Here is a 13,156-nt window from a genome sequence, read left to right on the forward strand (position 1 = left end):
AAAACATGAAAACAGGAAGGTGGGGGTATGTGGGGGTGGGGCGAAGCTTTTTTGTCCCTGGAGGATGGTCAAAAGATTACAAAAAGAAAACAGAAGGATTCCTCTTCCTCCAGAGGAAGAAAGGGAAGTGTGATAAGTGAGGGGAAGACTTAGGACCCAGAAGGGAGGGTTTTTAGTCTTCAGTGCGCAATCTTGGACTTTAGGAAGAGGCTGCACATCAAATGGATTGTTGACTGCCTTTGGCAGGCACTGGTTGCAGAGGAAATACACAGTCAAAGGAATGAAGCACTCTGCAAAGAAAAGCAGAATTCAAAGAGTATTTCTTGCATTTCTCAGTGTCACAGGTTACAAAAAATTCCTGAAAACAAAGATATTATTAGATAATCCAGTATTCCTGAATTCTTAAACTTCCATTCCTGTTTAAACATAACACTTCTGTAATTTGCAGTCAAGTGTCCTAAATAACATGATAGAAAATATAATTTTAAAAATATTAACATTGGCCTTGCAGGCAGACACATTAGTAAAATCTTGTCTCAATGACCTGGCTCTCCCTGGGCACTTTGATTTGACTAACGCTAACTTAGCTTGTCAGAAAACAAAATTACAACATATTTAGTTATAAATGTAATTGCCTTTTATCCACCATTCATCAGGGAAACCCTTCATTCTATAAAGCAGAATGAGAACTCCCACTGGACAATAGCAGAACAGGGGTTTTACAAGGTGGGAAACAGAAAAATAGAGAAAAAAAGGTTAACATCAGATTACTTTTTGGTAAGGATTAAAGTAGAGGAGACTTCCTTATTGTGCTGACTCAGGTAGACTGAAATCTGTTTTCAAAGGAAACAATGGTCTGTTCTGGAATCTATCTGCTTCCTTGAAGTTTCAGTTTGATTATGCATTCAGTATGTGACTCCACTATAGTTTGTTCTGGTCTGCTGGGACCCAGTGCAGAAGTTCAGTGCAAAACCATGGCCTTTCCAAAATTTTTAACAAGCTCTTTATCTCAACCTAAATAATCAAAAGGGTATGAATCTAATTTAAATAGTTTATACAAGTGCAAAGTTTGAGGATAGCCCACCCAGAAACACCAACTCCAAAGGAATAGTCAGTACTCCGAAGTAGAGAAGTTAAGGTTTCATTTATGTAGGCAGAGACAGAGGAGTTTCTTTTAGCAGGATTACGTTATTCATACAAGGTTGGGAAATAGTTACAGGAATTGGTTATAGGTATTTCTTTTTGGCAAGGGTACACTTAACATTTTTTATAGAGGGTGAAATACTCGTGGGTTTTCTGTCATCTGGTCCAAGCAAAGCAGGATCATGAAGGGGAAAGAACAAGCAAAATAAGAAAGTGAGTTGATCTATAATCTAAGAAAAAGAAGTAGCCATATGTGACTCAGATCACAGTCACATCACTCTCAAGGCTTAAAATGTTTTGGGGGTTACGACAGCTTTTAAACTATATTTATTTTCATGCAATACAAAATACATATTTCAGTCTACATATTTTCTATCCTCAGTGCTTTTATCTTTAAAAAGGGCATATATTTAAAGTGTAAAACTTTCTAATGCAAAAAAAATTTCAAGTACACAAATACTGGATAGGAAATAAAGTCTCATCAATTGCAGAAGATAGAATTATCTTGGATTTTCTAACAAGACTGTATTGACAAAGAGTTCTGCAGTGTCATGACAGAATGGAATATAAAAGTTAAATCATTTTACCACAAACAGAAACAACCAATTATAACATGTATTGGAAAAATATGTCTGCAGAGCGGATTGTGGGACTTGAAGATGCTTGGATTTTGGTATCCACAGGGGCCCTGGAACTGGATACCAATGGAGGACTGTACCCGGTATTGTACGTCTCTCCAAATCAGTCCTATAAACATTGTGCAACCAATATAAAACTTCAAGAGGTATACTCACCAGCAGTCAATAAATCTTTATAAAACATTAGGAAGACTTTACTCCAAATCTGAAAACATACCGAAGTAATGCATTATTTATTAGGAATATAGAAGAGCTCAATGAAAGAATTGAACACATAATGAAACTGCATTTCAAATCAGACATATGAGTGGACTTTTCAATAAATGAATTTTTCATAGACATAGGAGGCAGTGCTGTATGTTTTGCTCTTCACAAAAATCAATTCTAAAGAGCTACACATTAACTACTCACACAGAAACATGTCGTAGAGGAAAATAGAAATGAGCACATGTAAACATAGGAAAACATACACTATGAATGTCTTAGAAAATAATTTGCTTTATATCCTGAAATAAGTCATGAAAAATTATTAATCGATTGTATGCAAATATAAAACATTTATTTAAAAAGATACCATGTAAAATTAAAGCCAAATGGCTAAGTAGGAGAAAACATTGGCAACAGACAGAAAATACAAGAGAACTGCTAACAAATCCATGAGATAAAAGGACAAATCATTCAACAGAAAAATGAACAGTGGAGGAAAAAGACAATTAACAACTGTTTATATGTTCTAAAATAAACATACAAAAATATGTCCATCCTCACTAGTGAGAAATTTGATTTAAAACCAAAATAATTTTTTCATCAGAGTAATAAAAATTACAAAAATCCAATAGCAAGTGTCATTAATTACATGGGGAAGCAGATGCTCATTTGTTGCTGAGGGGAACTGTAACTTGTTACAGCCATTCTGGAACCCAAATGGAGGTATCTCTTCAAATTAAAAATGCTTATACTCTGGCCCGAAATTCAAATCCTAAGCATATACTACAGAGAAAGTCTTGTATGTACAAAAAGGGCTCATGTAGGATGATGTTCCTTTCAGCATTGTTGGTAATCGTAAAGGAATAAAAAGAAGGAAAACTTCCTTAAGTGTCTATTATAGGCAAAGTAGACTGTTGGACACTGCAAAAGAGATAAGGTAAATGTGAATGTACCAAAATAAAAAACTCCCAAGTAGAAATAGCAAATTGTAGAATAATATACATACATGTATGTAAAAATCACAACTATACATTTCTTGTGGCTGTAGATAATGTATACACATTCCTACATTAAACACTCATAAAAACAATCTAAAAAAAATCTAGGAGAGTTAATAACTGTTACTTCTACAGAGGGTATTGGGACTGAAGATGGTTTTCAAAAAGTACACAAGCAAAATGTAGTCATATATTACATGTGTAATTACAAAATTTAAAGATAAACTAGTGTGCACAGACTGATATATTTTAAGGAAAATATAGACAAATAAAATTATATTTTGTATTTCTTTCCCTCCCTTGATGGAAACAGTACATAAAAGGTTCTAGATTACCTGCCAAAATGATGTAATACTATCTAAATATATCTCTAATAACAATACACTCAAGTCTATATGCCCACTTTAAAAAGAGAAGAAAATTCAGTTCATGATTTTATGTAAGCAATACAATTTCAGTTCACAGCTCTTAAAATTTTATTTACAGTCTTTACTAGGTATAGAATTATATATTGGAATTTTGCCATATTCCAATTTAGAATATAGTATTTAGGAAAGATAATTTTTAAAATTAGAACTTAAGTCATGAGTAACATTTCTGTCAGTTAGTAAGTCAATACACATTTCTAAAAGAAAAATGAAATTGAGTACAATAACCAGATTGGCTTATTTCCTTAGTAGTTTATTAATTCTATCTGACATCATTAAATAAAAACATGAATATTAAAAGTATCATTGGGAAACGCCTTTTGAGGACTGCTTCTTCTGGAGATTATTCTATAAAACTCTCTTACCCTAACAATGCACAAGAATGCTATTGGTGTTCATATTCAACCCACTGCATTTCATGAAAGACCCAACTTTTAAGTGTATAAACTAAGAATAGTTTTTAGAGCACTATGCTTTAAAGAACTGCTTATTTTTAATTCATGTATTGCAAAAGTCTTGAACCATAAAAACAATGATGACGAGAAAAAAACTCCAGGGCTACCTGGTTTTGCAATGGTTATGAAAGAAAAGTATACTCAGCAGTTTCTTCCCAAATAAAAAGGTCCTCCCCAAAAAAGTGTAGCCAAAACCAAAACAGAACAAAACAAAACAACCCATGGCTTTGAAATACCCATTCTTGGCTGTGGTAGCAATAAACAATATTGCTAAAAATTGTTTGCAATGATTTATGGAATTTTTACCGTTTCAGAGGACATTAAACTATTGTTATCTACATGTCTGCAGTGGCAATAAAGGGCCACCCTCCAGTGGAATTTGTAATTTCCCTTACCTATCCTTGATATCAGTTTAACTGTCTTTAGCCATTTGCCATGGGCAAGGAAGGGCCTCCCACATCTCTGATCCATGAACAACTTCCTTTCAGTACATTACAATGGAGAAAGCACTAGGCCACTGTTAGAAAGTTTCAATCTGTCACTGAAATACCAACAGACCTTTAGCCTGATTCCTCTCCCGCAACACAACAGGGCTGTGCTGGAAGATGATTAGTTTATCCTCCAACTCTGAGTCAATGATTCATATTTTTATCAAAGGCCCCCAAGGAAAAAAACATTCCTTTTTTCTTCATATCAAAACAGCATTTTTATAACTACACCATGTATCAGTTTTATCTGACATTTTCAATTTAATTCAGCAATACTTCACAGTGAACATGCAGTATCTCTTTATATGAAACAGATACTAAAAAAAATAAGCAGGTAATAATTTTTAAAAAATCATATAAAAGTTAATGTGAAGAGACTCAGAAAATAAATCATTTGAGCAGATTCTTTAAATCTTCAAAACGAAAGGCAGGTGTAATTTATTTTTTAAACTTTTTGTAGAGATGGGATCTTGCTTGCTATGTTGCCTAGGCTGGTCTCAAATTCCTGGGCTCAAGCAATCCTCCTGCTTTGGCCTCCGAAAGTGCTGGAATTACAGGCATTATCCATCATGCCTGGCTGGGAGGTGTGATTTTACTTCAAGAAAGTATTTAGCATTTAAAGTGGAGATTTACTGACTAGTCAGTAATGCTAACATTTATTTTCTTTTCACATTGACACCTGGAAAATAAGAAATGAGTTCAATTGAACCCATTTAATATGTAAGTCTTTGATATGTTTAGTCACAAATTTATTTTTATAACAAAGCACTTTTGAGATAATTTAAAATACACATGCTTTGATTGAAGAGTGATTGCAAATGGGTCCAGTTTTCTTCCACCTGGGATGACAAATTTGTTATTTCTTCTAGGAGTACTGGCTCTGAAGGAAGCATTTTGAGGTGTAACTGTGAAGAAAAACATGATGGTTAAACATTTAAGAAAATTAAAATTTTACCTAATCTGGATTAAATTTTTCTACCAAGGAACCACAGAAGACACTAGGTGAATATTTGTTTTCTTAAGTGCTAGTTTATTACTATCTCCCATTTTCCCCTCCTCTATCAAACTTTGTTTTTTTTATTATAAGCTCCTTTATGATACTATGACTTCCTTGGTAGAATTAAAGTGGTCATCACTCTTCTCCACCTAAGGACAGTCCTGATACATTTAAATAATTAGATCAACTGAACTCATTTTAGGTATAAATGCGATAAAGAATCAAATCTATTATCACCGAAAATCGGCATCATCTACCTCCTTCAACACATTATACCACTAAAGTAGACCCTCAAAACATAAGTTCTCCACTATATTAATCATAAAAGTAACTGTCTTATAAAATGGTCAAAACTCCTTTACCAATGATAGAAGTGAACATTTTGATTTTAGTAGTAGAAAAAAAACAAAACAAAACCCTATTTTCTATTCATAATCACAAAAAACTTCCAAAATGTAACTAACCACTAAAAAAAGAAAAGTTAATGGTTCAGCACATTGGATCAAGCAGATAGCATAAAAATGTCAGGGGGTAAAGTCAAAATTGCTGTGCAGTTGAGTAAAAAAAGAAAACAAGACTCCTAAGCTGCACTGTCCAGTTGTCTAATGTGGTAGTCACTAGCCACATGTGGTTAAATTTAATTAAAATTCTATAAAATTAAAAATTCCGTCTCTTGATCACACTGTCTACATTTCAAGGATTCAGTAGCTACATGTGGCAAGTGGCTATGATATTGGAAAGGATGGATATAGAACATGCCCATCTTTGCAGAAAGTTCTATTAGATAGCACTGCCACAGAAGAAGACAAGTTGGGCAGTACTATCTTACATTAGACTTACCTTTAGAAACAATGCAAGGTATGCCTGGGCTAACTCGAAATCACGCTTTCTGTCCAACATCATCCCAATCATTTTCAAGAAGCTCTGCATAACTTCTACAGACCCACCACAATCAGGAGACAAGCTTCGCAGCTCTGTTTCAATTCCTGATGGGCCTGATTCTTTCAGAAGGTTGAGAGCAGTGTCATCTGCATTAAATTTTATTCCAGTTATGACTTGGTTATAATCATTTAACTTAGAAAACTACAGTTTTCCTTTTATACCCCAAATAGGATATATTTAAAAAGTACATGAAATTCTTCCTATGGGTTAACTTTTTCATATTATGTAGAATAAAACCCAAAATAATTGAAAATCAATACAAATAATGACAGCAATATAAGAGAAAGTACTCAAAACACATTGTTTCTGTAATTTAAACCTTTTTCCTGTTAATAAAGAAAATCTAATGCCTCGCAACACTTTAGAATTTTAAAAGCTCATATATCTTCTCTCAGAGTAAATCCTAATCAAGAAGGCTATAAAGATACATACAAAAGTATTAATAGCGGTTAGCATTGGGAATCCGATGAGGTAAAATAATTATTTTTATTGTTATAAAGTTATAAAAGTACATAATCATTAGGAAATACATTACTAACAATAAAGAATATATAAAATTGGAGGGGGAAGACCCCACCCCTTATTCTTACCCAGCCCAAACCTACTTCTTTTATCTAGAAGTATTGTTTCATATGCGCCCTAGGAAAACATACTCAATACACTTACAGCTATTTTTATGAGTCATCTGAGAATTGCAATGACTATGCTTTAGCTTTCTGAAAAAGAATATCACCAATGACAAAAGTCTAATCACTTTTGGATCCTTCAGTATATAGTAAACAACAGTGTTTTTATTTCTTTGTCTCCCCATAAACATAACAAGTCATTTACAAGGGCTCATCAGTATCATTCTTTGACTTTTGCTAATGTGGACTCAAGTAATCTTGGTATGAAAACAAAAGCATTCGAATCAAAACAAGAGGATAAGTTAAAATTATTAGGAGAGTAACTAGGATTTTTTAAATGATTACAGTTCTTATGGCTAATCACTATTAGCTACAGACTGTAGCCTTCAAAATTTAAATATATTAACACAACAGATAGATTAAAACATTTCCTTTTTAATAAAATAATTTGGGAATATATAAAATTACCTAAGCAGTCTGCTGAATTACAAATTATAAATAAAAACAAAAGACCTGCAAATTACTTGCTACAAAAATGACAAAACTTTTACATTTAATTCACATCAAGAAGGATCTCCTTATTATAAATGTAGTCAATAAATATGTCCATCTCCAAACAGCAAAAAATAAATTAGATATATGAAAAATCTTCAACAGATTTTTATAATATCAATACCATTTGATCTTAGTGGGCTTATTTAATATAAATGCTAAAATTATTTAAAATTAAAACCAAAATTTCAATCCTTTTGATTTTTACTATCTTAACTACTGAGAACTCTGATATCTCCTTCAATTTCTCCTCATATAAAGTAAAATAAGCTAAAGATATTTGTTAAAATATTTTATAATTCAACTTACACTTATTATTTACCAGTCCTTCTTCAAGTTTCAAGCAGAAATCTGATTTTTGAGCCAAAACTCCAAGATTTACCACTTTAGACTTAAACAAAAACAAATACACATTATTCAAATAATACAAGTATCACCCAAAAATGCATAGTTTGTAATTAAAAGGTATCATTAATTTACCCTATATCTGTAAAACTAGGTCTTCGTAAAGAAGTACACAAAACACATACAAACATAAACCGATATACTTAGAATGTTCTAATTTGTTTTTTACCTGCTGGGGATCATTATTTTGTTCAGGTGCAGCATATCTGGGTACAAGGCCAGGAATTGTTGGAATGAAAAATGGTGCTGACTTGGGTACTTTGGGTGGTTCCTTTGGTTTATTCTTTTTCTGATTAAGAGAAAATGAGAAAGAAAAATAGGAATTATCCTGCCAACAGTTTCTAATATTTAATTTCAAATCAATTTTAAAACAAATACCAAAAAGTAAAAGAAGAATGAAACTCTTTCACATAAGAATGTTAAAATACGATCTCTTTTGACCAATACCACAGCTATCCTTAACCTGGGTTTCCCAATGCAGATCTCTAGCACCCTTGCTGGTAAGGCAGAAAAAAAGTGACAGGGCACAGGAGAAGTTCTAGGACAAACATAGCTCATTTTTCTGAAATATGAATGTTTACATGAAGATATAACAGTTAAGTAATTTTAAATTTCTTTTTGTATTGAGTACAAACTCTCTCACAAAACAGGATGAAAAGCAAAATTTACATAAATGCTTAATACAAAAGGGTTTCTTAAATTACTTTTCTCCAAAGAAACTTTGGAGACAGAAGCAGACTGACATTATAAGTAATTTGATAATCTTTTTTTTTTTTTTTTTTTTTTTTGAGACGGAGTCTTGCTCTGTCGCCCGGGCTGGAGTGCAGTGGCCGGATCTCAGCTCACTGCAAGCTCCGCCTCCCGGGTTTACGCCATTCTCCTGCCTCAGCCTCCCGAGTAGTGGGGACTACAGGCGCCCGCCACTTCGCCCGGCTAGTTTTTTGTGTTTTTAGTAGAGACGGGGTTTCACCGTGTTAGCCAGGATGGTCTCGATCTCCTGACCTCGTGATCCGCCCATCTCGGCCTCCCAAAGTGCTGGGATTACAGGCTTGAGCCACCGCGCCCGGCCTAATTTGATAATCTTTCAAAGTACAGCTCTAATTCTTCTATTTTGTTGGAATTTTAATTTTTCCTTAGTACTCTGTGCTTTTAAAATGCAAGAAAACATGATTGCTGGTTTATAAGTATTTCAAATGCTAGTAAAATTATATTAGGAAAAACTCTACTGGAATTTCCACTGAAAGAATTTTGTTTTGGTAAGTACATTGCTACATATCAGTATCTCAGGAACATTTGTTTTTTTTTTTTTTTTTTTTTTTTTTTTTGAGATGGAGTTTCACTTCATTGCCCAGGCTGGAGTGCAGTGGCGTGATCTCAGCTCACTGCAACCTCTGTCTCCTGGGTTCAAGCAGTTCTCCTGCCTCAGCCTCCAGAACAGCTGGGATTACAGGCGCATACCAACATGCTTGGCTAATTTTTGTATTTATAGTAGAGATGGGGTTTCAACATGTTGGCCAGGCTGGTCTCGAACTCCTGACCTTAAATGATCACCCGCCTCAGCCTCCCAAAATAGTGCGATTACAGGCATGCACCACCATGCCCCACCTCTCAGGAACATTTGATGAAAGTGCCTAATAAAGAAGTCTCACAATTTCACCTCACATTATTCTTCCATTCTTTAGGAGCTATGCAGCCCTAGGGAGACTTTCTATTCCAAAGTGAAGCCATGGTATAAAAGAAAATGATCACATGAACACAGGACAAAGCACTGCCAACTGTAGCGTAAGCAGAGCCCTTTAGGATGGTGGAGACTGTTATGAGTCACAATTACCATTCTAACTCACCATTCTTGAGTTAGAAAGGGGACAGTCACTGATGTGTTAAAATCATAAGGCTTTGGAGGAACTCCATAGTGCCCTGCAAATTATCTAGTCTTATAAAGAAAAGCAAAAATAGAAGTTATCCACAGGACAAATGTAAACCATAGTCTTGGTACATTCTCTTCTTTTATTCGGCAGAAAATAAAAATATTAGAGGTTTTAACATATTCCCATCATAAAGATAATCCACTCATGTTTTGATATATGATTTTATGCAGTACAAACTATATCTTAGTGAGGACCACAGTAGCCCCAAAACTCTGTTCAATTAGTTCAGCATTATTCTGATTGCCCCCCTCACACTAATCTATTTGTACTTATTAATGCCTTGCATTTGAACTATTTCATAAAGTACTCCCTTTAAAGCTGACAGTGTGGACAGCATGATGAAGAGATTCCATACCATGCCCATGCTCCTAGACAGCACACCTTTATGTTGATGACTAATCTCTCAAAAAGTTAGCAAGTAAAAAGAAGCAATTTTAACTTCTGTGAGGAAATGTAATGTGAAAACTTCTCTTTTCTTACCCAAGACACACATTTCTTTTCTTGTGTTATTAGTTACAAGGATAATTACATCTTATTAGTTACTTATGTCGGTGTTCCTTAAACTTTTTACCACAGCCCATACTGTGACTTAAGTACACCTAACAGATCTAGTGTATGTGTATGTCTAACCAACTCAAGTTTCACCAAACAATACTTGCATTCATGATCAAAAGGTAACCTGAAATTTTTCACTCTATTGTATTCTTTTCAGTAGTTTTTGCTACTGACTAGTGGGGAGTCATAAAACATAATACTAATCGATACCATAGTTGTCCATTTTTCATGCAGAATCATAAATTCCTCAAGGACAAAGGGGCTGTTTTTTCTTCACCACCATACTCTCTAGGTACATTATTTAGTACCTAGTTCATGTTAACTTACGTACCTGGCCCTGACACAGCAAGTCCTAAAAATCTTTCAGTAGTTGACAGGGTATGGTGTGAGATAAGGGGTTAACTTAATAAAATGAAAGTCTAGTGGAATTTCTCCAGTCCTCAAATGCCTAGCAGTAGAAATACATTATAATAGCTATAGTTGTTCCCGCTCGTTTTAGAAACTTATATAAAAGTGATGAGGCTGGATTTTAAAAGATCAGTTTCCAATAGCTCTGTAGTTACAGGATGAACTTTTGCCACATCCAAATGTCTGCTGAGTGTTCTCAAAGTTGACATATATATGAGTATCTTGTGATAATCACACCACATTAAACAATATTTGATTAAATGGCATTGTTGGTGTTATCTTACACATTAATTGCTCTTCTAATGCCCTCAAGTAGGAGCAGTTCTCTCTGCTTAAAAAAATAAAAATGCTTCTGGATGCATGCTTAGGGTCTATTAAGTGTATTAATTATTACCTTAATAACATCAAGATTAAGAAGGTTTTTCCATCGTGATTCAGGAAGAAGTGAAAGAGTCACCAATTGCTCATTCAACTGTTCTGGCGAATCATACTCTATCATTTCATCACTTGGTTCTACTGTTTCTTCTGATACTTCTACATCTTAAAAAATTTTTTCAGGTAAAACAAAAGATTTTTATCATATAAACGCAACTTAATTCATTCCAAATCCATCTCTATTTCATAACATGTTCACTTAATGCAGCCTTGTAAACTGTTCATTTATTTCATTTCCTTATCCCTGTCTTTTTCTTATTGTATCATAACTAAAACTCCCATCACTAGACCCAAAACACCTGTTTCACTGGTATACTATTTGATAGCTTATCAATACCACATCAATTATATTTTTGCATAAATTCGTGAAGTAATTCAAAGTCTTTTATATCAGTTAAAAAACACTTGGATTGAATGCACTAAACTTTGCCTTTGGTAGCAATATCTCCTATATTAGGTTTATAATATTACACCTCAAAAATTGCTTTGCAATTTTGTAATTACCTTGGGTTTGACAAGTACCAGGAAGCATTACTACTGAAGGAACATAATCTGCAGGAAGTGGCCGTAATGAAACAACTGAATACAGGGAAATATTGGACCTGAAAAATCAAAACATAAGCAATATTTTAAAAACTATAAAAAGTTTCTTCAGAGAAACACTCTACAATATTGAATTTAACTACAGACTTTTATTAGTTAAAAAAAACCCTCAAAGATAGATTGTATCAATTTAAAAATGCCTTGACTTACATCATAGATGCCATCATAACAAAGTTGTGTAAATATATTATTGAGTCTCTTTCCTGACGTAGTACAAAAACATATTAAAGATAGACCAGTAGCAGATAATACTTTTATAAGGTAAAATAACTTTCATATATTGTTTTGACATATATCAACCTTTATTTAAGTAAATTATAACAGAAGGAAAGATGAACTCAGAGAGTAAGTCAGAATGCGAATATGCTGAGCATATTCTTGCTCTGCATATTCTTGCGGTTGCTGAAAGGTCATAGATTCTCCTTCTCTAGAATGGCCCTCTAAGTAGCCATATTTCTGCCTCTCAGCCTGCACCCTGGCCATGGATGACTAATCAGGATGTAGATACCAGTCCCAAAAAAGGGGACAGGTTCTTTTTCCCACAGTTTATGAATCTGTAATAGAAAATAAAAATTGAGAATCTCAGGTTTCAAGTTATTAATAGTAGTACTTTATAGAGAGGGGCCATACTCCTGCTGTGAGTACTCACAGCTATTCTTTTCTGAATTGTTGAAGCCTCATGGATTCTGAGATACTCCATTTTACAAATTAAGGTGAACAGGGTCTATTTCTATTATTTATTAAAATTCCTTTTGTATCTTCAAATGTAATTACAACATTTTATCATTAATTTTTTTAAAAAACCAATTTTTTCTTTTACCCAATAGATGTATAAAGTTAGGAAAGAAACAAAATTTTTCTAAACCCAGGTGATGTTCTATTTATTATGAGCAATCATAGTCCCTTACAGGTTCATCAAAATTTGAAGATCACATAAGTATCTTTACACAGTTATGAAAAGTCATGCAAACAGAATAAATCTCTCAGAAAGTATTCTGCTTATACTTGTGCCTTATTTTATAGACAAACTAGGCTGAGGTTCAGAAGTGATTGGCCAAGGTCATAAAGTAGTTGTGGGATACTGGCAGGAAAACCATGGCGTGACTGGGGACTCCTTTTCCTAAACTTTTAGAACTCACTTATTCTTTCCGCAAATAAAAGCCAAATATGATAACAGATAAAAATCAATCACGTGGTTTGGAATACATACTTAAGCAAAGCTGTCTACATTATCGAGCAGACGCTGAATCACTCACAGACTTACAGTGAATTAAATCTATGTTAACTTGTGACATTTCCATTTAATAAATTTAAAAACAGCCTAAATGACAATTTTAGTGACTCTAAC

General features: G+C 33.8%; 1 protein-coding gene across 1 annotated transcript in view; it reads right to left on the reverse strand.

Moving 5' to 3' along the window:
- Positions 1–1,987: 1,987 nt before the first annotated feature.
- The window catches only part of WDR36 (WD repeat domain 36), a 38,072-nt gene continuing 26,903 nt past the window's right edge, over positions 1,988–13,156 (reverse strand). The window contains exons 18-23 of the mRNA XM_008014117.3: positions 11,710–11,807; positions 11,165–11,310; positions 8,049–8,168; positions 7,784–7,865; positions 6,195–6,382; positions 1,988–5,262 (exon numbers count right to left, since the gene is read on the reverse strand). Coding sequence (XP_008012308.2) covers positions 5,113–5,262; positions 6,195–6,382; positions 7,784–7,865; positions 8,049–8,168; positions 11,165–11,310; positions 11,710–11,807 — 784 coding nt within the window. The 3' untranslated portion in view covers positions 1,988–5,112. The remainder of the gene's footprint in view (positions 5,263–6,194; positions 6,383–7,783; positions 7,866–8,048; positions 8,169–11,164; positions 11,311–11,709; positions 11,808–13,156) is intronic.

Source organism: Chlorocebus sabaeus, chromosome 23 (assembly GCF_047675955.1).
Source record: "Chlorocebus sabaeus isolate Y175 chromosome 23, mChlSab1.0.hap1, whole genome shotgun sequence".
Taxonomy (NCBI): Eukaryota; Metazoa; Chordata; class Mammalia; order Primates; family Cercopithecidae; genus Chlorocebus; species Chlorocebus sabaeus.